This window comes from Poecilia latipinna, unplaced genomic scaffold (genome assembly GCF_001443285.1).
Source record: "Poecilia latipinna isolate Pla-1442-1.1 unplaced genomic scaffold, P_latipinna-1.0 Scaffold64, whole genome shotgun sequence".
NCBI lineage: Eukaryota > Metazoa > Chordata > Actinopteri > Cyprinodontiformes > Poeciliidae > Poecilia > Poecilia latipinna.
The window spans coordinates 171,201-197,524 of record NW_015112680.1 but is presented as its reverse complement, the minus strand read 5'-3'; the positions used below and the strand labels follow the sequence as shown (position 1 = coordinate 197,524).

At 37.6% G+C, this 26,324-nt stretch overlaps 1 protein-coding gene across 1 annotated transcript in view; it reads left to right on the top strand.

The window, feature by feature from the left end:
• The window catches only part of slc44a5b (solute carrier family 44 member 5b), a 29,834-nt gene continuing 3,510 nt past the window's right edge, over positions 1–26,324 (top strand). The window contains exons 1-19 of the mRNA XM_015058673.1: positions 1–260; positions 14,382–14,430; positions 17,745–17,818; positions 19,194–19,278; positions 19,586–19,670; positions 19,792–19,905; positions 20,537–20,597; positions 21,679–21,802; positions 22,695–22,778; positions 23,049–23,161; positions 23,287–23,418; positions 23,522–23,621; positions 23,700–23,792; positions 23,951–24,038; positions 24,270–24,532; positions 24,851–24,945; positions 25,035–25,138; positions 25,234–25,307; positions 25,797–25,867. Of these exons, the coding sequence (XP_014914159.1) occupies positions 218–260; positions 14,382–14,430; positions 17,745–17,818; positions 19,194–19,278; positions 19,586–19,670; positions 19,792–19,905; positions 20,537–20,597; positions 21,679–21,802; positions 22,695–22,778; positions 23,049–23,161; positions 23,287–23,418; positions 23,522–23,621; positions 23,700–23,792; positions 23,951–24,038; positions 24,270–24,532; positions 24,851–24,945; positions 25,035–25,138; positions 25,234–25,307; positions 25,797–25,867 (1,852 nt within the window). The 5' untranslated portion in view covers positions 1–217. The remainder of the gene's footprint in view (positions 261–14,381; positions 14,431–17,744; positions 17,819–19,193; positions 19,279–19,585; positions 19,671–19,791; positions 19,906–20,536; positions 20,598–21,678; positions 21,803–22,694; positions 22,779–23,048; positions 23,162–23,286; positions 23,419–23,521; positions 23,622–23,699; positions 23,793–23,950; positions 24,039–24,269; positions 24,533–24,850; positions 24,946–25,034; positions 25,139–25,233; positions 25,308–25,796; positions 25,868–26,324) is intronic.

The following is a 26,324-nucleotide window of genomic DNA, read 5'->3' as shown; positions in this document are numbered from 1 at the left end:
CGCTGTAAACACGACTGACGCTCAGCTGCGTGGATGAAGCATCCTCAGAGCATCCAAGAGCCCAAGACCGTGCAGGCTGCCTTTGTTTATTTCACTACGGGACTGCTGTCCCTGTTTCTGCTACTGCGACGGGATAAAATAACTGACCCTCACCTCGACTCTCATATGCAGTCTCCAACACCAGCACGGCGGTGGTGTGCTTGTTCTACTAACTGCCATGGCTAGAAACACGGACACCCCATCTCCTTATCCTTACCATGGTGAGTTGGTTCGTCTTTGTTGTGAACGCTGTGGGGGTTTTTTGTACTGTGGAACGCTGTGACAGCGGGACGTAACGATATCCTTTTTTTTTACGCCTAAACTGCAATTGAATGTTACCTGTGCTTTTACGTGATGTTAGCTTATGTTATCAAATGCTAATTAAGAGATTGTAACGGTTGACATCTACTACGTAACGGCAGAATAACGTTTAAAACGCGGATAGTTTCATTGAAGTAGACAAGTAGCGTCTCCTCTCTCTTGCCTGTTTAAACTAGGCATTTAAACAACCGCGTCATTTGTCGCTGTAGTTTTGCACATTTATCCCTTTGTTTTGGTGAAAATTGTCTAGCAAAATATTACTTTCTGAAATTACTGCTTATATTATTTTGGGAAAATCAGTTGGTTATGAACGTCTGTAATTGTGAGACTCATTGATTAATCGATTGCACATAAGCCGAAACAACATTGACTTTAAAATGCACTAGTTAACTCTGGTGCAGCCACCACACCACTTTGCTTCCCTGCATTAAACCAGGGCTATTATTTACCTGATTGTCATAGTAGCTTGCCAAGGTTAAATATTTTCATCCAATTCAATTGAGTTGATTTATGTAAAGTTGGTTCACATTCACAACAAATATAATCTCAAAGCACAACAGATTTGATTAATATTAATTTATAACTATATTTCAGTCTGATAAATGCATTGAAATTCAATTATCTACTGTCCGATTTGATCATAGAACTAATCCAGTTCCTTGGAAAATGTAAATTTTGGTATTCATCAGTAAGAGTTTCATCCAGGTAGTGAGTTTGCAGCAATTTCACATTCCCATCACTGATGACAGTGGAAAGGAACAACTCTTTTAGTAGTATAAAATTTTCAGCAGGGCACCTTGGGCATGACTGGGGGTAGATTAGAACTACAATAAATAAAATATATTAATAAAACAAACAGGGATGTGCTTGTCCTGGGGTACTTTCTGTGGGAACATTTTTTCTGTGTTAAGGGATAAATTGCCTTTAACATGGAAGGACTGAGCCTTAGCACTATCTATGCGATGATGACAAAGAGTGCATATAATTCAAGCCCACAATGGCAACCTCAATTCTGGGCTGCCACCAACGAGTTTTTATTTAATTAATCTATTGATAAATATTGTAATTTCATCATTTTTTCCGAGCTTTTTTTTTTTCCCCATAAAAGCATAAAATTTTTAGTTTGTTTTACATCTCAGTAACATAAAATTTTAACCGATTGTACTTTACGGGATCATTTATGTGAATGAAGTGTTACCACTACAATTATGTATTTGGGGATAAAATGAAAGGCTTTTGAAGGTGTTTTGTGTTCACCACAAAGCAGAATATGTTTAAAAATCATCTTCATCCCATCCTGAAATGTTTCTGCTTGAGCTATTTGTAGTCACATCTGCGATGTGTCCTCCTGCTTCAGGCCCTAAATTGCCTTAAATTCAAGATTTTAATTGTTTCATGATCCTTGCGGAGTCTTGTGCTTCCAATACATATTGCATAAAGAAACATGCAGTGTTGTTTTAGGCTGAGTATAAATACTTCCACGTCATCTGTGTGCTTTCATGGAATTCACCCCACGTTTTCTAGTTGCAAAAGTTGTGATGAAAAGGATACCATTTTTTTTCAGTGGTCACACTTCCATCCAGCTTATTCCCATTAGAAAGTTCAAGAGAGCAATCCATTCTTTGACTACTGATTTTTAGATGGTTCAATACGTTACATCATCAATCATATATGGAATTGCATAATGGAAGTTTTGAAGGGCTGACTCAAAAGATTCCTTTTAAGTCCGAGATGTGCATTTTAAAATCACTTATCTAGTTAAAAAAAAAAATTCAACTATTGACGGACAGATTGTTATATATGTTTTTTACATTTGGTTTAAAATAAAATGTAGAGATTTTATATCTAAATTGAATCTCGAAATGATGATACTTGGCTTTTATCTTTTCATCTCGTAGATCTTACAATGCTAACAATATATTATTTTTCTAAGGATGATGAATGTTGAGGTGGTGTTTCTCTGTTTCTCACCATCTCATTACCATTGTACCCATTTACCTCCTGCATAATGTTTTAATATAATCTCAGTCTTGTTTTCACACCAGAAGAGTAGCAGCCACGTGTCCTATTTGGATTCTTTTTATTTCTTTATTGTCTTAGCACTGCTATCTGTATTGATGGGCAAGACAGTACTTTTTTTTAACACATTCAAAAGCAAAGGATTTATAATCTCTGTAAGTCTGTATTTGCGACTCTTAGCTCACAATGATAGATTTAGATATATTTAGGCCACATGTAGATTTTCTCTCCATTAATACACCTTCATAATTACCCAAGCAATGCAATCTTTTGTTTTTAGGCAGTAGTATCTTTCTAATGAAACCAAGCCAGAATAATTATTTTTTTTATTTTTTCCCAATAGCTGGTTTTCATTAAGTCCCCCTAGTTATGCTTAGGTGTGTCTCACGTGCACCAATATACGATATAGTATCAGCACAGTGATCTAGAGCAATAATTGCTAAATGATTATTGCTGTAACAAGTCTTTCACAGTGAACCTTCTTTCATAATGTAATGCGTCTTAGATTTAGAGTTTTGCTGGAATTTTATAAAGTTTTATTGCCTGTGATGACTGTTTGGGTGGGAAAAGTTTGTGATACACATCTTATGATGCTAGACATGTTTAAAGCACAGAGTATAGTGTTCAGAATCAACCACAGAAGCTCATGCAGAATGAAAAATCTGTGATTTAAAATCTGAATTTATTTGGTTATTTCAGTTAAGGAACAGAAACTAAGTTCATAGATAGCCAGTCCTTTGACGCCACTGATCCTGCTGAATGTACACATTTTTATCAGTAACTGATTTTTTATTTATTTTTTATTTATTTATTTATTTTTATCTATAATGCAACATATATTTGTACATTATTCATAGCAGTGGAAATCAACATGCTTCCCTGCTTAATTATCAAAGACACCAGAATGAGTACAGGATCTTGCAGGAACAAGTGTACGATGGAAAAGTTTAGGCTATCACAAAAACTGCAACATTTAACAGATGCATTGTCAAATCGGCCTCTGACGGATCCCCAGATGGGGATAGCTTCTGTGTCTTCCTGGCACCCACCCCCCAAATCCTGACACAGTTCTCCCCTTAGAGCTCATGACTCCAGCAATCTGCCAGTCAAGACTGCAGACTGTCAGCTGCAGTTGATCCTCTCTGTTCTCTGCAGACATGCAGCTCACCATGGGGGATGTCAGACTCTGTCTCTCCTCTTTCACAAGTTCAGCCTTATTCTCTATAATCTACAATGGATTTGACATTGGAGAACATTGTGTAAACTGTAGGTAAAGTAAGTCGTTACCCCACGGGTCATTTATCGTATGCCTATGTAATATACATTCTTTTTTATTTTATAGTATACATGCCTTACTCTGTCAGACAGGCTGAAGTGCTGCTTTCTAGAAAATGTGGGCGAGAATTTAGCTAGACATTATTATATAGTGCAGTGAAAATATATTTCCCCTAATTTATTCATTTTCTTTCGGTTTTTGCTATTTTGTCACTATTCAATGTTTAGACCATCAAACACATTTTACCGTCAAAGATCATCAGAGTAAATATAAAATGCAGTTTATAGAAACTCTCCAACCCAGCCTACTCTGGTGTGAAAAAGTTATGACCCCATAAACCTAATAAATGACCGTACCACCTATGGCTGTAGCCACTGCCATTAAGCATTACAGTAACTGGCAGTAAATCTTTGACATTGTTGTGGGTGGATTTTGGACTACTGTTCTTTGTGAAATAGTTTTAATTCTGTCATATTGAATAGTTTTGGGGCATGAAGGGCAGATTATGCCATTGGATCTCAGTTAGATTTAAATCTGTTTTTTTTTCTTCTTCTTTTAATTAGGTTTTATTATTATTATTATTCTGAGATGGTCTTACTTGAGATCATTCCCCTGCTGCATAGCTCAAGTGAATTTGTGTTCCAAGTACCTTTTACATCAGTATTTTTTGCTTGACAGGTGAATGCATGGCTCCATCAATAAGTGGTCTTGGTCCTGAAGCAGCACTGTGGTTCACAAGAGTCCCCAAACATAAGAATGGTTGGCTTTGTAACACTTTTCACAATGACAGATATTAGTGACTTGGTTTCTCATTATGCCTTTAGATCAAATAATGTCCTGCTTGTTGAGCCTACTTCTTATTGTCTATTTATGAATAAATAAATAACATACTTTGAGTTTATTTTTTATTAGACCTTTATTTATACAAGTTAAAATTGTGTTATAATGACTTTTGTTGCTTTTATGATCATATCTACACACAAATGATGTTTAAACGCTACATCATGTTGCAGTGTAATTCCCTCATCAAAAACACATACCTGGAGAGTTGTGTCGGAAAGAGAAGGAGCTTTGACACATGCCAATATCGATGGATCAAATGGCGCAAAGTCAGATTTCTTTCACGTTGAGTTTGATATACATTTTTCTAACTGAAGGTAACATATCTACTTGACTATGCTATAAAACAGCACTATGTGCCTTTAAGGTATATAATACTGCTTATAGATTGCCACCTGTAGTTTTAAAACAGTTTTGTTTTAGGACCGGACCACTTTGTCTATAGCCTTTTTATCACCCAGCAGCATGTCAGGGAGGAGCATGGCAGCGTTACTCAAAACTTCATAAAACCAGAGTGAATTCTGCTCACTCTGGCACTTTTCTGGAATCTCCTTAGAATAATTTAAATTGTAGAAATAGCAAGACCAAAAGTTTTTGCTGTTTCAAAAACCATTAAATAATACTTGGATACTCCGAGGGCCTTAGAAGGGGATATGGAACAGAAGCCGTCTGGGTCAGCTGCTTTAAGATTTAAGAAAGTACTAGGGATGATATTTTACTGGTGAAATGAAAGTTAATAATACAGTTGAAAATAATATGGTCTGGTAATTAGATTTTAAGGAATTCATTTCCCCTGCTTTTTTGAGATGGATATTGGAACGTTCACTACAAAGAGTTAACTTTTTAATTGTGGTAAATGTGGGTTATTGCTGCGGAATGATTAGAAAAACCAAAAATAATAATTAGGAGGGCGTTTCAAGGAAGAAAACCAAAAATACGAACAGTGCATCACAACTAGAGAAAGTAGCTGCTAGCCTGTTATTCATATTCAACCGTCATCCACTCCACATCCAGATTTAAATGTACCCCTGAGGGGAGTGTATTATATAACGTTTCTAACTTTGTAGCGAGGGCCCTGTGTGCATATATTGTCCTGGTGGAAATGCTCAGCCAGTCAGAAAAGTAGGAAAGTAGCTCATAATCATTCTGTAGCAGGTTTGTCCAGTGACAATGGAGATATGAGATCCATTCACCTCAGAAGTGTTGAGTTGGGCACCCTGTTAATTAACAAATTTCCCGCATGGGTAGCTTCCCTAAACACTGCATTGACAGGGCGCTGAGAGCAATGGTTTGGTATCGCAGCATTCTTAGTCTTTTACTATGCGTTGCAGTTTTAAAACGTGATGGCTTACAGGCAGAAAGAAGTATTGTTGTTCCCTCCCTTTAATACTACCGTCTCCTGCAAAAATCTTTGTCAGATAAACATTGCCGTGACAGTGATGAGCGAGTTTAGCTGGTAATATCATGTAGTTGTGGATTGGCTGCGTCACCTGCTGGCACACACCAAACCCACGACAGGTAAATGGCATTCTCTCCTAAATATCATCATCGTGCCTGCATTTCAATGGAACGCTTGAGGATATGAGTAGTTCCCCTTTATTTCTGGCATATTTCAATGTGTTTATCATCCTTAGTTTTAGTCTTAATACATCCTGATTTGAGCCATATGAGCCTGTCACTGATCTACTACAGAAGTAGTGGGACTCACTTTGCAAAAACTCAGCGCTATCACTTGCATGCCTGGAGGCTCCCACTGAAGTAACCAAGGTCACAAAGCCCCAGCCACAAAACTACTCTTTCTCAGCTCGGAGCAGAAGGCCTTGCTGTCAGCATTTGACACTGACGGTAATTCCACACTAGGGAGCTGAATCCCAGCCAAGATCCAACAGTCTTGTTATGTGAAGGAACGTCAGTTAACGCCGTATCATTACCACTGTCAGAAAACATGCTCGGGGAAAAAGTCATCATGCTCCAACAGGAGTTAACTGAGGGGGTTACTAAGTCATGTAACACATGAGGATATGAGTAGAACACGTTCATCCACTTTACTGGATCCCAAAGGACTTGGCTAGGTAAAACTACACTGAGATTTGGATGTTGTTGTCTTGTCCTAAAACATAGACAAGCACTTAATGATTGATCTGTCCTCCAGATGGGGGAGATGCACAAAAAGGCAGAAGGACGGAAAGAAGTCTGGACATTAACAAGCGATAGACAAAGGAGAAGGAAGAGAAGGTCTTGTTGCTGGATTGTTTGGGTTTTGATTTTTCCTGTTTGTTTTCAATCTTATGTTTCAGCATCTGGAGAATTTTTTAAATGCTTTAATCAAATAAAGTATAAAAAAATTCAAACTTATGTCCAATTGGGGGGGAGGGGCATTTGTGGTTTGAATGTACTGTTCTAGGATTTTTAGATAATTTAGATGTAGATTATTTATTTATTTATCTATTTATTTTTGTTGTAAGAGTGATTATTTTTATTTGTCTGTGGCCGTGGAGGTACCTAATTGAATCTGAAGCCTGACACTTTAATCACATTTAATATTAAGTAATTGTGTACATTTAGAAAAGGGAAACTTTACTGTTACTTTAATGTTATTCTGACACCTTTATAATATATTACTGGCACTTCCTTCAGGGTGTCTATTCCCATTCCCATAACAAAATAGATATGGTAGCTTGGGGGATAAATAATGAACAAAATAACAAGCAGCCAAAGACACTTAGCCAAGATTTCATTGTATGGTGTTCTGTGTCTCTCACAGGTCAACCAGTCATGCAGAGCTAATAGATAAAAATGGGGTTGTCTGCTTTTTTACAACACATCTTTTCATTGGAAAAAAATAATGCTGAAGTTAAACTTTTGCATGCATGTTTGTTTCATTGAACAATTGGCTGTCTTTTTTACCAGTGAGATGAGAGATTCTTTTCAACTAACTTGATTTGGACTGTCTTCCAAACAGACTTTGATAGCTGAGGATAAAACATCTGGTCCTATAAAGTTAATTTACTTCCATTCCAGAGTTTATTTATACTTAATTTACAATGATTTCACTATTGCCTCCAAATATATCAAGTTCAAAAATACAAAAACAACAGCAAAGAATTCTGTCTAGGGAGTAGTGTATGTAAAATTATCACAGCTAATATTACAAACTAGGGAGTTTTCCCCTTATAAGTTTTATAATAATATCGAAAAGTCTGTTGTATGAAAGTATAGTGAAAATATTCTTTTCCTTTTATTCTCATAGTACACACAGTTTATTGAAATACATTTACAAAGTTTCAAAAATGGATGTTTTATTTATGTATTTTAGAGCAACACTATGGAGTGTCTTGGCTGACCAATCAATATATTTTTAAAGGATTTTAGATAGGAGAGACTACTCACAGTCAAAGAAGGCAGCAAATAATGGAGCAATATTTTTAGGTGCTTTTTTTTCACCCTCTAGTAATTTCTTGTGGGGGATTTAGACGAAATTAACTTGAATCCAATTCTGTGCTTGAACATTAGTAACATGCCAACATTTCTCTACTGAAGCAATAAAAGAAACTTGCAACTATTTTTAGTGTCCATTTGCTGCCCATCTCTTTCCCAGAAGGACTGACTTCTGTGTCTGAACAAATAGAAGGTAAATTCACTTGTCAAAAGTGCCTCAGCTGCATCGTAAGAGCACAATCACCGTAATGTTCCCAAACCACCTTAATGGACAAGCGACCAGACAAAAGCCAGTTTTCAAATGTTCGCTGAAAACCTGCTGGGAGAGTGCTGAGCAGACCTTTTTTTGTTTCATCATGAACACCATTCCTGGAGACAAGCGTAGGGATTGCAGCATCAGAACATTTTTACAATTAAAATGATAAGACTCTGGCAAATTGGGAACCTTATGAATTGATAGAGTTTTGAAAAAGTGTTTGCTTCTTTCAGATTTTTTCTGTATTGCTTCCCTGATAGACTTTAAAGTTTCAGATCTTCGAGCAAATCAGACAGTAAATAGAAATTAAGCATTAAACTGGTGATTTCATTTATTAAAGCAAAGGCTTTCTAAACTAATCCGATACTACATCAGAAATTTGTTCGCTGCCTTAAACCAAATAACTTATTTTGCCACAGTTGACATTCGCGACTCCTGTAATAAGTATTTTATATCGCTGTGGGGGAGTTGTAGCCCACTTTTCTTTACAAAATTGTTTTAATTTAGCCATACTAGAATGTTTTTGAGCATGAACATTAAGGCCACTCGTCTCAATCGGATCCAAATAAAGACTTTGACTTTACGCCTTCAAAACCTTCATTTTGTCTTTTAAGAATTTCAAAAAGGGACTGGTCGGCAGTAGATGCCATTTATGCCTCTCTTTGTTTCACTGGGCTTCTTTTTAACCTTTTCCAATGAGCTGAAAGACGTCACAAATCCTGTTTGTTCTTCATTGTATGATGGGTTTTGATATCCATTAGCCTACTTTAAACTGACATGTTTTATTATAGTAATGTCTTTGTCCTGCAGGTCTGGTAGTCATCAAGCCTGTATACTGGAACGCATCAAAAAAATGTGGCTAATATTAGTTGTGTCATGATTTAGAGATTGGCGTAATTATATTTTCACGTAAGCCCAGGTTGGTCTGGATAGCTGTTTTTCCATAATAAATAAAAAGAGTGTGGAAAAAAGGCAAAGACAGGAAGGAGGAGGTGGGTGAGGGATACTTTCTCTCATCCCCGTAGTTCTGAAAAATGTTCAGTTCAGCGATACTTCACATTTTCTTTATTGTGGAAGTGTATGTAAACATAGTGAGTAGAAGCAACAAAAAACAGTCTTTTTGACCCTTTTGACCCAGGCCTTGCAGAGCACAGTTACTAGCACAGCTAGTAGTTAGTAGCACAGCTACTTGAGCTGTTTGCCTGACTACAGTATGAAAGAGGCCTGTGTTGGACAGTGGACCTCTAGGGGACACTGATGCCCGTGTCTGTGTGTGTGTTTATATATATATATATATATATATATATAAAATTCCCCTCTCACCCTCCGTGGGTGGTCTCTTTCATCCTCTGAGCTCGGGTCCTCTACCAGAGGCCTGGGAGCTTGAGGGTTCCTCCAGTATCTTGGCTGTGCCTAGAACTGCACATTTCTGGACTGAGATGTCTGATGTTGTTCCTGGGATCTGTTTGAGCCACTGCTCCAGCTTGGGGGTGACTGCCCCGAGGGCCCCGATGACCACAGGCACCACTGTGGTCTTCACCTTCCAGGCCTTCTCCAGTTCCTCTCTGAGTCACTGGTATTTCTCCAGTTGCTCCTTTTTCCTGATGTTGTGGTCACTTGGTATTGCTACATCCACCACAACGGCTTTCCTCTGTTCTTTATCCACCACCACAATGTCCGTTTGGTTTGCCATTAACATCTTGTCTGTCTGGATCTGGAAGTCCCACAGGATCTTAGCTCGGTCATTCTCCACCACCTTTGGGGGTGTTCCCCACTTCGATCTCCGGGCTTCCAGTCCATATTCTGCACAGATGTTCCTGTACACTATGCCCGCCACTTGGTTCCATGTATGCTTTCCCTGCCAGCATCTTGCACCCTGCTGTTATGTGCTGGACTGTCTCAGAGGCCTCCTTGCACAACCTACACCTTGGGTCTTGTCTGGTGTGGTAGATCTGAGCCTCTATTGCTCTGGTGTTTAGGGCCTGTTCCTAAATATATATATATATATATAAAATGGATGTGCGAGCATAAAATCAAGCTGGGAAAGGCTAGGAAGTGTGATTGTGGAAGGAGAACAAAGAAAGTGCAGAGCTTGTCAATGGATGGGGCGCTTTATGTTCGTCTGTCTGAATGCCACAAACGAAATAAAAATTTTAAAGATGGTCCGTCTTTCCATCTTCTTTGAGAAAAAATGACTTGAAGTAGTAACCTTTCTATGTTTTAAAGGTAATGAGGATGTTACACAATATAATTACTTTTCCTTTCTACAAAGTATTATTCAATGAAGACAATACTAAGGAATGCTTAGCTAAAAAAAAAAAGTCTTGTGCTGATTCTTCACTGTACACAGCTTTATTATATGAAGCCTTTTGTTTGTCACCATGAATTCTTATGCTTACATTCAGAAAAGGACACAGTGCCGTTGTCCAACTTAATGTCAATAGATTAAATGTTTGTGCTGCTAACAGCGATACTAGCTGTCACAGCGTTGCATGCCTGCCAGGCTTTTTCCGAGCAGTTCTGACTACAGACTCTTGTTCTGCCTGACTACAACCAGCAGCACACATACAGTCCACCCTGCAAAGGCAGACTGCAGTGCAGTCTAAACAGCCGTCATCTAATGCAGTGTCTGCTGGTGGCTCAGCATCGTTGATGATTTTCACCACGAGTTCGCGCTTAGCCCCTCCTTCATGTTCATTTTTTGGGTCAGAGAAAAGTACATCAGGCTTGTCTTAAGTAGTTAAGGTCATGAACAGGAATCGTAGCTTGTGCTAAATTTAGCTTTTAGTTGAATAAGCACCTCTGATTATGACTGTATCCGAGTAATGAGGAGTTGAAGTGATCCAAAATAGTTTGACTGAGTGTGAGTGAAATTTTAAAACTTTCCGCTGCTCAAGATCCCACTTGTAAATTCTTTTTGCAGAGCCACTTGAGTTAAACAGTCTCTTAGTCTGTGCTTTGCCAGTTTGTTCTTTTGATGATTTCTCTGCATTGCAACCTATTGACAAATACCTTATTGACTCATATCTCATACCGAATATTTTGTATTGGCAGCTTAAGTATCTCAAAGCTGCTGAGGAGTTCGGACACCACTGACACGACTGCATCCCCTGACATTTACTGTTCTGCACCACAATCTGTCCTCTCACCACTGGCTCCCCTTGATCTCAGTATGATTCAGCTTCCACTCACCATATGGGCAGATTTCTGTCACAACATTTCCTGAAGTTTGAAGACTGTAATGAGTGTTCAGATGGCTAAGATGACTGAATTTACCTTAAAAATATCCGTTTACAGCTAGCAAATGGCACATTTTGCTCAACCTAGCAATTGTTGTTTTGTTTTGTTTTGTTTTGTTTTTTAAATCATCTCTGGTTTCGGATAATCCAATATAATTGTCTGGTCACGGATCTGTGTCAACGACCAGTTATTAGGACATGGTCTACGGTCCAGAGATAACTTCCTCTTATTAATAAGCAAATGTGCTGAATTTACATAATCAGATTATTAAATGACCTATTTTACCTTGTCTGTGTGGGAAGTAAGGGAAAATACTTGCTTTGCTTTTCTGGAGGGGTATATTTTGACACATATTGTGATTGTTGATGAGTACTTTAAAACACAGGAATATTCTTAAATAAGCTAGTAGTTTTCCTGTTAAAGGAGCATAGATATTTGGGCCAAAACATCTTTCAGTCTGAAGCAGCTTTTCCCCTCTTTCCTATCTTGCCATGTATGTCGCCATGTCTAAAATCACATTTTTGTGGGCCTAAAGTAAGGAAAGTAAGTCTTTTTTTAAGCTAAACTTTTCCATCCAGTTGGGCTATGAAGTCTGTCTGTCCCTTTGATGAAACCCTCGTTTTGCATAGAGCATTCATATTGAAATGAGGGGTGATCTCAGTGTTTTACTCCATCAGGGGAAGATAAATTACTTTTGCCATGATGTCACCGTCTCATTCTTTTTTCCATACTTGTGTGCCAAAAGTTCACTGTTCCCCACACAGTCTGAGTCCCTTCAAGTGATGAAGTTGCTGAATTAATTAGAAAGGAGGTCATATTGTATTTGACATGGTGAGATAAGCGAGTATTCAGCAATGCGGACAAAGCTTTTGTGTAGCATAACATTAACCAATATCATTATTGGGTCATTACTAACACATTTGGAGTCACTTGTGTAAGTTTAGTCGCAGTGGTTCTATACATTTCATTGTGACACTCTGTCATGTCAAAAACATCCTTTGCATCCTGGCTTAGCTGCTAGCTAAAATTCCATAGGAAGGTGATGCAGGAGCACTGATTCCCCAAGGCACCATTTCTATGCTATTGAAACACAAAACAGGTGCACAATAGTTTGATGGGAAATTCGATATATAATGTGGCTACAGTAAATACACAATACCACCCTTTTAACAGGGCACATTTCAAATTTTTCCTCACAAATTGAAACTCAATACATCACCTGCAGTGCTTTAAGAAGGTGTTCTCAGTAACTTGTAACTTTTAATGCCTCCGTTAAGAGTGAGTCGAAGCAAAAAGAGAACAATGCTGCAAGTATATTTTTGGCCATGTGTTTTTCTTTTGTTGCTGACTGTGCAGCTGAAGGGCACCCCTTAAATTTAAAATAGCTGCTGAGCAGAGTTTTCGCACACCTGCTGAAGCACCCTGTTTTACTGTTGACCCATGTATTTAAAATTTCTGCCATTCATAGTTACTGCTTTAGATGCAGTTAAAGGTTATAGAAAGTGTTTGAAAGGCCACAACTAATGTTCACCGTATTGCAGCTGGTAGTTTTGTAGGTATAACTAACAGTCAGGCTTTGCCGGTCTTAGAAAATTATTGATAAATGTTGTTGATACACTCACAAGTCCTAATAAAAGCATTACATTATGAGCAAAAAGTAAATTTAGTTTAGCAGTTCCTTTAAGAAAACAAAAACTCTATATTATTTACAGTTTCTAAGAAACAGAATTGTGTCTTTCTTTGCTGTATGAAAATGAACAGAAATAAATTATTTAAGAATGTCTCTGTGTGTAATAAATGTTTCACTTTTGAGTTGAATTGCTGAAATAAACCTTCCAGTAATATCCATTCAACTGAGGTTGCTGCTATGTATAAGGGAATTTTATTGTAAGTTCCTTTATTCATTTAGAATACAGGTGTTTTAGAAGTCTGAACCAACAACCGAATTTTGCATTTCTCAGATTTTTTTTTCCCAATCAAATTTGATTTGTACATACACTGATTTGGGAATTGGGCAGATGGGAGAGACCCAGTCATGATGCCCCTAAGTCTGCCTCAGCTGCTCAGAAATATCACACCCCATGTGCAACGATTAATAAGGCATCAGAAACACGTCATATGTACTGTCAACTGCAGTTGAGACTGTTTTGGGACTAAAGAAGCAGTGATTAAATGCAAGTACATGTGCTCTGTTGCATTTGAAAGTGCGCACGTTAAAGAACTTAAGAGTTCTTTGGAAGTTGACTGGTGCTCATACACAGTAATGAGATGTTTTTCCAGCATCCCATCAGATCGATTTTTGAAGAAAAAGTTAACCCCCAGGGGCCCAAGAGAAACGTCTTTGTCGTCCAACGCTGTTGTTTGCGGATGTCGCTTTTGCATTAGATTTGTGCGTGTCAGTAACACGCGAATGATGTTCTGGGGCTGCGTTAACATTTTCAGCGTGTTAAAGTCGATGTAATTAATTAATAAAGATTAATGTGTTTGAACAGCACAGCGGCAGAGTTAGTAGTGCTGTTGCTTTCCAGCAAGAAGGTCTTGGATTCATGTCCTGGCCTCGGGTCTTTTTGAATGCAGTTTGCATGTTCTCCCTGTGCATGAGTAGCTTCTCTTCAGGTACTCCAGCTTCCTCCCAACGTCTAAAAACATGAGTGTCAGGTTAATTGAGCTCTCTAATTTTTCCTTAGGTGTGGGTGTGTGTGTGCGCATGATTGTTTGCCCTGTCTGTCTCTGCGTTACCCTGATATGGGCTTGGTGCAGGCGTCTACCGCTTCTCGCCCAATAACCGCTGGAGGCATCAGACCCCCTCACAACACTGCAACGATAAGGGTGTTCGAATAATGGATGGACGGATGGATGGAAATTAATGGCTTGGAGTTCCGGCCTTTGTTATTTATCATATTGATTAATTGTGATTGTATTTATTAATCCATGTCGCTGTTCTCTCTACAGGTGAACCAATCAAGTTTGACCCAAACTTCAGAGGGCCTGTTCAGAACAGGTAGATACTAATCTTTACCTAACCTGACATTCAACACGTGCACATTCTACAAAATATTAATACTCACTGGATATGATTTATATCAGAAACATGTATTTCCGTTGCACTTTATTGCAAAATAAGAAAAACTCTTTTTTTTTTCTTTTTCTTTTTGTAATTTAGACGACCTGACCCACTGCGTCTGAACCCTACTTGTGTATTGATTGTCCCTGTTGTGCTATCATTTTGGCACATACTTCTGTCACATTGTGATACATGGATTATTTTTCATGCAACAATAATGATAACTACTCTGGTCATACAACCACAGGGAATTATGGGCATAACAACATAGTGACAGTTTCAACAAATATGTAAAAAAAATATATATATATATAAAATTGTTATATACTGCAGCTTTAAACATCAAAAAAATAAACATAGGCCCACTTAGAGGAGCATAAAGAACATTCAATTATTTATAGTAGGGGTAAATAAAACAAAGTCTTGAAATTAATTTTACATTTAATAGTGGTTTGATTTCTTCTTAATTTTATTTGAATAAAGTACACTTTGCAATAGTCTTTGAGGTTTTCATCCTCCACTTTTCTTTATGAGTTAGTCTTTTCCTTTTCTTACCTGACCAATTTTCCCCTTTGACCAATCTTATCTTTTATCTTTAGTGCCAGTTTGGCAGGTTGCTGTGCAGGCATTTTCCAGTCCTGTTGTTTCTCTGAGTCCAACCCTCCACATTACACATCACTGCGATGTGGCTGCTTGGAGGAGCAGAGCACACTTTGATGTTGTTCTGACCCACAGGCTTTTCTTAATGAGAGCACGGAGAAGAGTAACTCAGCGGTTGTCTTTCTTTTTTTTTTTTTTTTTTTTTTTTTCCAACCCGGCTGAATATGGTAACTTATGCAGTTACTATAAGTTATTTATAGGTTAGATGTTGTAAATGTTTACCATTTTAAACATATAAAATCAAAACGACACAGCAGTGAACAGCGCCCTATTCTGTGTGTCACCGAGTCTTAAATGTAGATTTTAAACATAAATCAAACTGTCTTTTTCATCACTCTTTTTCTTCTTTCAAAGTGTTGTATTTGGTGATACAGCTGCCCTGAGCGGCTGCCACTCATGGATTTTTTTTAAGCATGTAAAATATCCCTTATTTGAGCAAATCTTTCTTTTTTTTTTTTTGCTCAAATGATTTTGACAAAGCTGGGACAATCTGGCAGATTCCAGCCACAATGGCTCCCCACTATCCTGTTAAAAACCTGCCATCTGTGTCACTTTGGCTCCCGCAGATAACCAGCCCTTCACACACGATGCACACTCCAAAGTTTGCCACTTCACTCGCGATGCTTCAAGTATTTATACATTTAGTTTTTTTTGTTTTTTTTGTTTGTTTGTTTTGTTTGCTTTTTGTCCTTTTTAGTTTTCAAGCAGAATTCCTGCCAACAGGAAGTAGGAGAACGCTTTTGTTGATCTCTGTGCAAGTGACATCTGAGCAGATCTGAAGTTTGGGAGTGCAGCCATGTTGGAATCTACTTGAGATATAACAGAGCAAAGCAGAACTGTTTCACTCTCCTCTTTTTATCAGCCTTCCTCCAGCACACTGACCTTTATTTGTTTCAAAGGTGACTTTGTTTTAACACTCTAGTGCTGTGCTTGCTTTTTTTCCTTAAAAAATGCAGTCCTGTCTAAATGTGGAGATGAAACAGACAAGAAATTCATGGAAACAAGACAGGAGAGGCACTTTCACCTGAGGATGCTTAGCTTTTAGATCTTCTCGCTGTAATTTACCTCTGATGTTTAAGAGTGATATCTTAGCTATTTACCATCCAGGATGGAGATGGATTTTAAAATTAGGAATGATATACTTTCCATAGGAACCCAGACATTTATTTTTTGAAAAAAAGAATGAAACGAGTGACACTTTGCTTTACTACCTTCTTTTTAAGACTCATAATCTTGAAACTCTTTGGTAATAGAGAAGCATATTGTCATTATAAACCTTATATTCTGTGTCTGTGGCTGACATAAACATACATAGCAGTGACCAATTTTGACACCGTTTTTTTTCTTTTATGCCTAGATAAAATGGTTGATATCACAAGATAAAAAAAAAACAACTAATAATGTAATTGGATGCTATTTCAGAAGTCAAAATGTTGTACAAATTCAAAAACAAATGTTATGTTGGAAAATAATATGCTTGACCATATTATATATAGTATTATAGTCATATACAGTTATATGTTTAGGTATTAAATAATATTCTTCCTTTAAGATCAAGGATTTTTTACATCTTTATATTTACTTTTATTGGACCATAAATATAATTTATTACATCCAAAAGCACATGTAAACAAAGTCAAACCGTTGATCTATAAAGTTAAAGTAAGTATACAATTAGCAGTATTTTACTCATGTTATTATAAATTGCGTATTTCAGCTTTTATTCTTCTCCACATGGGTTTCTCCACTGCTGTTATCTCTGCTAATTCATTGTGAGGTGCAATAGAGTCTTTGTGCAGCGATGTAGTCCTCCTGCAGAAAAAAAAAAAGACAATTCATTGCCCAATAGAGACTCAAAAGAAGTACTGTTGCATCTTTCAGCTTAGGCCTCCTATTGACCTTGGCTTTGAAAAGTGGAGGGGATGAGAGCCTCAAGTCAATTTCCCAAGCAGACGGCACCATGGGAAGGTTTTGAATTGTCCTTCGCTTGAATGGTGCCACTTGACACAGTGGGCTGGACTTTCCTTCATTTGTGGATGGGTGTGCTCCTTCCGAGCATCTGAATGGTTTTAAAATGAGCTAGCTGCACAGCCCCTCACTGTGCAGGAGGGAGGGGAAGACGGCTTGTTATGCAGCAAGCCTATAAAAGAGTGAAAAAAGACTTAGAGAGGATGCATTTCTTTTTCATCCCTCTTTTTTTGTTTTGTTTTATATACATTTTATTTTTGGCAGACTGCTGTGAAAATCTTCAAATATCTGTCTCTGTGCCAGTGGGACAGTTAACCCTTTGGGGAATTGGATTCTCATCAGGAAGTTGGTTGAGAACTACAGCAGTCCTTTTGAAAATGCAGTACAGAGATAATCCTCCCTCCAAAATGTGTACATCATATATTTTGTAGAGCTGTAATTCACCTGCCATAAACCTACTACTGTGTAACACAGTTATTATCTATAAATCCAGAGGCGCGTAATTTGGTTTTCTTTCGCTCTTCAAACATAACAGCAAATTGTCGGTTCACTGTAAAACTAAACTCCCTGTTTCGGGTTTCTATGTCCCTCTCTGTTATTTATGCTTGTGTTCTAATTTACAGGAAGTGCACTGATGTGATTTGCTGCATTATCTTTCTCATTGTTATCCTGGGCTACATCGCCCTGGGTACTGTCGGTGAGTTTCCTACATTGCCGGTGATTACATCACAAAAGCCCTGAATTAACAAGCTTGTTAATAACCCAAATATCTGGTTGTTTGGAGTGTAGCAAATTTAAATAAAACACCTTCACTCAAAGAATGCGCTCTGTTCTGGCCATGTCTTTACCTTGGGAAAAAAAATCACAAAATAATGGTGTGCTGTTTCAGTCAAGTATTTAGCTTTGTAATTATTTGTTTAAAGAAATGATTTTATTTCTTTAACAGAGACTGTGTGGTACATTTTCTTTCTGATTTGTCAGACTTATACTCTCCTAATCTGTACCTTTTTGACATTTAATGAAAAGTGTTTTGATAGGTGGTGCTGTTATTATACTTCAAAATATGACCCTGACTAATCCAAGCATTCTTCCTTGTCATCGTGACAAGATTGCCCAAATGTTTGCATCATCTACCAATCTAGCACTTTTCTTGAATGTACAGACTTATTCAGTAAAAATAAAATATTATTTAAAAGTTAATTTATTTCAGCAACTAAATTGGCTAAGTGAAATAAATTCTAAAGACTGATGCTTTAATGCCTTTATTTCTGCTAATTGTGACAATTTTCTGCCATGAGCTAGGGAAAGCACATTTAAAATAAAATCATCACATTAGACCAATAAAATAACTTTTACACCGAAATGTGAAATTTGGCCCCGCCGTAGCTCTTTATGTGGCCCTCTAAACTCCAAATTACAACAATAACTCTCTCCAGTTTTTCGCAAATCTGCAAAATTCACACACAAAAAAAATCATCAACAGATCCCCATATTTTTTCTGATTTTATTGACAATTTTTCTCAAAATTGGCCAAAAACCATTAGGCTTAAGTGACTGCTGCCTCAACTTCATTTGATGTCAAGTGATCATCTGTTACCGATACAGTGAATAATAAAAATTTACATTTAACGTCACACATTAATTCCTTCCAAATATTTCTTAATTAGCACCACAGAATCTGTGATTTTGATTGCAAAAAACCCCCACAAAATCACAGAATCCTGGATGGACTGACCAGTTTGAAAAGATGTTCAATATTATTAAATTTTAACACTATAGAAGCTATTTATTGATATTTTAGCAAAATTACTACATTCTGGCACAACCCTTCTAAGAACATTCAGATTTTTGATATGACCCAAAATGAAAATGAGTTTGACACCCCTGGTTTAGATTATATAATATGACAACAGTCCCTAGCAGTAATGTCAGCAACTGTGTAGGACTTACTTTAATCTTTTTTAACTGTCATGCAATTTGTTGCTTTCTAGCTTTCGAAAAGGCGGGTAGTGATCTTACCAGTGGCATTTCAAATGAAAAGCTGTTTTTTGTTTGTTTTGTTTTTTTCCTAGCCTGGTTCCACGGAGACCCCAGGAAAATCATCTCTCCAACTGACAGCCAGGGTCAGTTTTGTGGCCAGAAGGACACCTCGAATTCGTGAGTTACAATACATTTGCCTTCAAAAACTGACATTACAGTGAAATAATTATGATGTCCATGTTGTCTGTCAGCTTTCCCATTGTTATCTTTACGCTCTAAATAGGCTTTGTCTGCAGCACCAGTACACGAGAGATGATTTGTGATTAATCCTGACAAGTCTTAATTCACAGAGCACAGCATGTGTTTGTTTTTCTGTGTGTATGTGTGCCTAAGGACTTGCTCATAAATTGTCTCTCTGCAATAGAATTTTAGATCTCTCTAATCTAAAGCCCTTCTTTGTCTGTTGTATCTTCTTTGTTTGTAGAAATAAAAATATATTATTCTACTTCAACATGCTGAAATGTGCCAGTCCTGCAGTTTTAATTAACCTCCAGTGCCCTACAACTCAGGTACGAGACTGAAGACAGCCCTGTCCAGTAGAGCATTGTGCAAAAAAAACAAAGCATTTTTCTCAATCTTTCCTTCAAAACTGGTGAAATTCATCCTCAAGAGATGTGTTTTCTCCCTCAGCTCTGTGTCTCCAAGTGCCCTGACAGATTTGCCACGCTATCCAACGTTTCAGCTGACAACAGCTGGGAATATTACAGGCAATTCTGCAAGCCTGGCTTTGAGTTTGGAAGTAAGGTAGGAAATGGTGACGGATGTTTGTTGTATTCTTCGAACAAACTGATTTATAGTTGAAAACAAACAATTTATTTTCCACCTACAGTCTCTTTCTGTAGGCCTTTTTTAGCGTAAAAACATTATTATTTTTTTTTAATATAATTTAGGTTGATAAAGATCCATGTCTGCAGTTATTTAGTAATTAACTTAATGTACATAGCTTTGATAGACAAGGGAAGAGAGTCGGCCTTTACTCATACTCACCTCAGCCATCTTCTCTCGACTGACAGCAGCTCAGTGCTAATGACGTTAGCATGACGCGGCGTAAGGTGTTGTGTGGGAGCAAAAGACACCACACTCATACTGTTCGGAACTGAATCATCATTTTCCTTCCCAAATCATTTCAAGTGTGTATATTGTTCAATTCTGACAGCACTGAACTTCAGGTTTCATTCAGGATAAATTATGATGGCAAAACCTGTTGGCCTTTTTAGTGTTGAAAGTTTCTAGACGGCATCCAAAGAGATTTTGTTTAACAATGAGCCCTTGAAAATTATAGTAGCACTTTTCTCTCTTTTAAACAACCGATTGGTCGATGACTGTTGCGTATTTTGAGTTGTATATAACATTGTCTCGTCTGTTGCTCTTTCAGTCAGTTGCAGAGGTCATTCGAGATGAAGATTGCCCTCTAATGCTTGTGCCAAGCAAACCAAGTAAGTGGAAAAAATAAGTACTTGTCTGCCAAATAATGGCTAAGTCAAAAGTTATACCCTTGGCAAATTTGGACTTAAAATTCAATTTTAATGTCACTAACACCTTTTTTTCTGACTGGAATTATTATTAGAGGGGACATATTGCACATATGTCTCTTTTTTAACAAGTCGTTTTGAAAAACCACAATGGGCGGACTCTTCCCCTCACCTAAAGCAACCCCAAAATAATGGATGGATGAAAAGTGTTTTGTTCCTCACTGCAGTTACGGAGAACAGAGCTGCATGGCTTCACTTTATTTTTATTTTTATGCACAATTTGAAGTATCGCACTAGAAAAGCTTGACGGAAACAGCAAAATTCAAACTAACAATTTCTGTTTCTCAATAGGTTTTACACTCGCCTCAGGTGATCTTTGCATTTTCTGAAAAACGTTTGTTCTCTAAACTCTAAAGGTGGAAACGCATTTCCCAAATAAATCGTGATGTGGAGAATGATCCCATCCAGTTTCGGTTTGTCTGAATCACTTCACAACAGACTTTTTTTTTTGAAAACTACTGACAGTACACGGCAACGCCAGCCGACAGACTTCGACCGAAAGAAAGTTTTGTTTATACTGTTTATTGCAAATATGCAAATTAAACATGATTACCTCTCAGAAGCTGCTTGCTGTCTCCTTGATGGCCTGGATACAGCAAGCAGCTGGACTTGGGGTCAAAGATGTACAGTTGTACAATTGTATGTCTTTTTGCAGTCATTTTCACGTCAGCACAGATTGTTGGCTTGGTCATCACCATGCTGTTTGCATAACAGTGGTGTAGCTCTAAAACAACTCATTCTCAAAGGAGCTCAAAATAGGCAGAACCAAGCAGGTGAAATCTCATCTGAGGATCATTTTCTGCAAAACATGTAACATTTTGCTTTCTTTTTATGTTGTTCTGGGATAGTCTTGTTTTCTACTAAAAAATAAACTTCTTGATTGAATGAAAATGATTTTAAAACTAAATCTTCACAGGAATATGACACGTTTTGGACATAACAGCAAATACAAATGTCTAACGTTTCCTTTCCAAATTTCCTTCAGTACTACAGCGGTGCTTTCCGGAGTTCACATCAAAGGAGGGATTATTAACTGTTGCAAATCAGACCACCTTCAGAGACCATCACAACAACACGTGGACTGTCAACGATCTCAGAGATGCTGCAATGTAAGACCTGCTTCCTGCCAGCCTGAATCTTTGCCTTTTCTTTCAGAAAACTAGATTATAGTTTAAGGTTAAATTTCACTTTTATTCATAAAATTTGCTAAATGTTGATGAGGGGGGGAAGGGTGTTTTATAGGTTTGAGTCTGCAACACAAAGTAACTTACATTGACTACTCTGTGTTTGTGAAGACACTCTGTTTACGCTCCGTCACACTCTGCTTGGTCATTAAGTTAAAAATAAAAATTCTTATTTTTCTGAAGTCTTTTTTTTTTTGTTACTTTCATACCCCGGGCTATACTTTTTAAATAATGGGAAAGGGTTTAGTGCCCCCTGCTGGTCATTCTTTGCAACTCTTCAACATTTAAAAATCTTCTAGTACAATGTGTTTACTTTTGATGTTATTATATAACATGGGATTTTAATTCTAAAAGTTACATCTGAAACCAGGTATGCACAGTACATACTCTATAAAAATGACATAACTTTTATAAGTATTTAGTTTTCACTTGGACGTTTGTTTTCATTTTCGGAGTGTGCTGCATATTTTCCATCAAAATATATAAAATCTGTGGGAAACAATTCTTCTTCTTGACTATGGCTGTGTCTTTCTGTGGTGTTAATACTTGTGAACAGTTATTTTAACTGGCCTTTCATTTGTTTTGTTGGCCTTTTCCAAATAGGTTAAAGTCAAGGTAGTATGAGTGTATGTAAACTTCTCCTGATAAAAAACAATCCCTAAAGCTACATAGTAAATTACATACAACAAATACTAGCAAACTAGTAATACACAGGTTGCAAACCTGATCTTCATATGTGTTTATTGTCTCCTCTCTCTCTCTCTCTCTCTCTCTCTCTCTCTCTCTCTCTCTCTCAAACACTGTTACTTTACAACAGGGGAATAGCCAGTCTGCTGAATGCCAAAGAAATTGGCATAAAGATCTTGGAGGATTATGCAAATTCCTGGGTATGGATATTAATGTAAGTACAGTAGTATGTTCTATGTGACAGTTTCTTGTAAATTCTTCAAAAAAAAAAGAAAAGTTTTTACTGTTCACTTGTCAAATATTTGGACATATTCTGATCTACACAGTGACCTATCTATATACAGTGACTTGCAAAAGTATGTGTGTACTGTGCTTTGGACAGGCGAAGATGTAATCCCATCTGAAAAGGCTGCCACAGATGACTGGCAGCCTCTGGCGTAGTGTTTGCTTTTTCTCATGCCATCCTGTCTCTGTGTTGCCACAGAGGCCTGGGAATGACCATGGTGTTCAGTCTGAGCTTCATCCTTCTGATGCGCTACATTGCTTGTGTGGTACTGTGGCTCATGATTTGTGGTATCATCATTGCAGCCGGCTATGGTGAGCGTGCACAACTCGAACGCATCTTAAACAGTTTTACTCCTAGTTCTTCTCTTATGAGAAACGATCTTACGATGGCTTCGGGGGTTTTTTTTGTTTGTTTGTTTTTTTTTTGTAATTTTCAGGTGGCTGGCGGTGTTACAAAGAGTACGTTCTTCTGTTGGATAAACCGGATACAAACGTCGCCATCTCTGATATTGGCTTCCAGACAGATCTCAGCATTTACCTTGAGATGAGCCAGACGTGGCTCGTTTTGAGTACGTTGCAAAACAACTCCCATTATTGGCGGCGCATGCGTTGGCACCAAAGTTGGTAACAGAGACCAGATGAAAGTGTCTTTTTTTGTTGTTTGTGTTTTAGTGATCGTGCTTATTTTGATTGTGATCGTCATCGTTCTTATGCTGATTTTTCTGAGAAAGAATCTAAGCATCGCTTTTGCACTAATGAAGGAAGGAAGCAGGTGAGTGTGACTGTAAGCTTTAACCAGTAAGCTGTATATGTCCACCTTTTTTCATACAATGTTTGATCTTGTTTCTAGGGCCATCTTTTACATCATATGTACTCTCTTCTACCCGATCGTCACCTTTTTTCTTCTGGCCATCTGTATAGCCTACTCTGCTGTCACAGCAGTGTATCCTTTATTTTTGCATGTTATATATATATATGAAATTAATTAACTTTTCAGATGTATTAAAAAAATTTCAGATGCCCCTGTTATTTAGCTTTGTGTGGTAGTTATAATTTAGTTGAGAGTTATTGGGTTTGCTGCCTTATCTGGTGATCCCTCAGCTTCTTGGCCTCTTCAGGTAACGCCATCTACAAGGTGACATCCCCTGATGATAAGTGCATTCACAGAAACCTCACGTGTAGTCCAAAGGTTAGACCCACACACTCACACCACATCACATTAGCAGTGTGAGAAATGAATTGTTTGTGCGTCAATAGGTTTTACGGTGCCTTTCTACCGTGCAATAGTTTTTATTTGAAAGGATTCCTACGCAACTTGGTCAAACAGTGTTTAGTAAATACGTGATTACTTCAGATGCACACTGATACTACTCACAAATCTTCACTAAATACCAAATTCTCGTGTGTTTCTATGCTTTAGACCTTCGATCAGACCAACATAGCCAAAGAGTGCCCTGGAGCACAGTGCATGTTCGCATTCTACGGTGGAGAGACTATATACCACAACTACATCGTCCTCCTCCATGTTTGTAACCTGTTTGTGTTCCTCTGGCTGGTCAACTTTGTCCTGGCCTTGGGAAAGTGCACTCTAGCAGGGGCATTCGCCTCCTACTACTGGGCCAAGAGGAAGCCGAAAGACATCCCCACCTGCCCTGTTTACGCTTCGTTCAGCAGAGCCATGCGGTAGGTCTCAGACGCACTTTAAAGTAAGCTAATAACATTGTGTATAAATCCGTATTCATGTGGGGTAAAGAGTAGCAAATGGTAAAATAAAAATCTCAAAAGCGGGGAAATGATTAGTGGTTTAGGATTTCTGCTGCTTACAAAATCCTAGTATTTTACTGTCAGTAAAACATAGAATGAGATGAGTCGTCTCATGAGAAACTGCTTGGTTTTGATCATTTCTGATCCAGTGTTAAAATTAATCACAGCTAAATGTTTTTTTTTTTGTTTTGTTTTGTTTTGTTTTGTTTTGTTTTGTTTTGTTTTCTTTCTGCACAGTTACCACACGGGTTCTCTAGCCTTTGGTTCTCTACTCCTTGCTATGGTGCAGATGATCCGAATTGTTCTGGAGAACCTTCATCTCAAATTGAAACGCAAGTTTGAACTCTTTAACAGACTGGCATTCTTACTCTGAACAAAATGAACAGTTATTTCAAATAAAGTGATGATGTTGGCTTCCCAGATTCTCAAAGTTGTATGAGTCGGTTCCTGCTTCACTGCCTCAAGTGCTGCTTCTGGTGCCTGGAAAGGTTCATCAAATTTCTTAACACAAATGCATACATTATGGTAGGTCATTTCCATGAATTCATTTGGTTTATAGCTGTTGTTTGGCCACGCTTGCACCCTTGTGCCTAACTATCTCCGTACTTTGTCACCAACAGATAGCAATATACGGGCACAGCTTTTGCAAATCTTCCAGGGACGCTTTTGATCTCTTGATGAGGAATATTTTGCGGTGTGTACCTGCGTTAGCTTTCTATTTGCTCCAGCTCTCTAAAAGCCAATCTACTCGTCAACAAAATACAGTGGCTTGCAAAACACTTTTGCACACCGCACTTTTCATTTTTTTGTCTTTGTAAAAACAAAAAGAAATGTTTTGAATCGTGTATAATTTTCTCTCTACGTCACAATTGTACACCACTTTGTGTTGGTCTTTCACATAACATTCCAATGAAATGCACGTATGTTTGTGATTGTAGGTGTCACAGTTCCTTTTAAGTTGGATCTTTTTTCTTTTCAGGCAGCTACATTTAAAAAAAAAAAAAACTTATTGGAAACTATATTGGTTTAACGATAATGTAAAGACACCAGTTAAATATTCAAGAGATTGCGCAACTTTTGCAGTTTGCATCCTCACTAATGTAATGGTGCTAAGAGTAGCAAATCTGTTTTGAAAAGTCCTCTCCATCGCTTTGATATCTTTGTTCTTACTTTTCTTCTGAAGGGTGGTTGTCTTAGATAACCTCATCACGTTTCTGCTGTTCATAGGAAAACTGGTCATTTCAGGAGGAATTGGTAAGTTTTCCTTTCATTTGACTTCTGTAAATAGTAGCATGTCAAAATCTGCTTCAAATTCCTGTTCTGCCTTTGTTCTTTTAAAGACATCGTTTCACTTTGAGGGTAATTTTATCCAGTTCAGTTTGATACTTGTAATCAAACATAAATCACATTTATTTTGGCCCAGATTAAGTACCTCTACATAGAATGCCTTGCAAAACGTATATGTGCATCATATTGTCCAAAAACAAACTTCAGTGTAATTGTCAGCTGAATTGTATGTGATAAACCAGCACAAAATAGTTCACAACTTTAAATGGAAGGAAAATGTCCCTTGCTTTCTTTTTTTTTTTTCTTACAGATAAAAATCGGAAAGGTTTGGCATGAATTTTACTTAGTCTCTTATATCCCTAAATGAATTGTATTGTATTCTGGATTTTGCTTGACAATCTTAAGACTGAGGTTCTCCCTTATT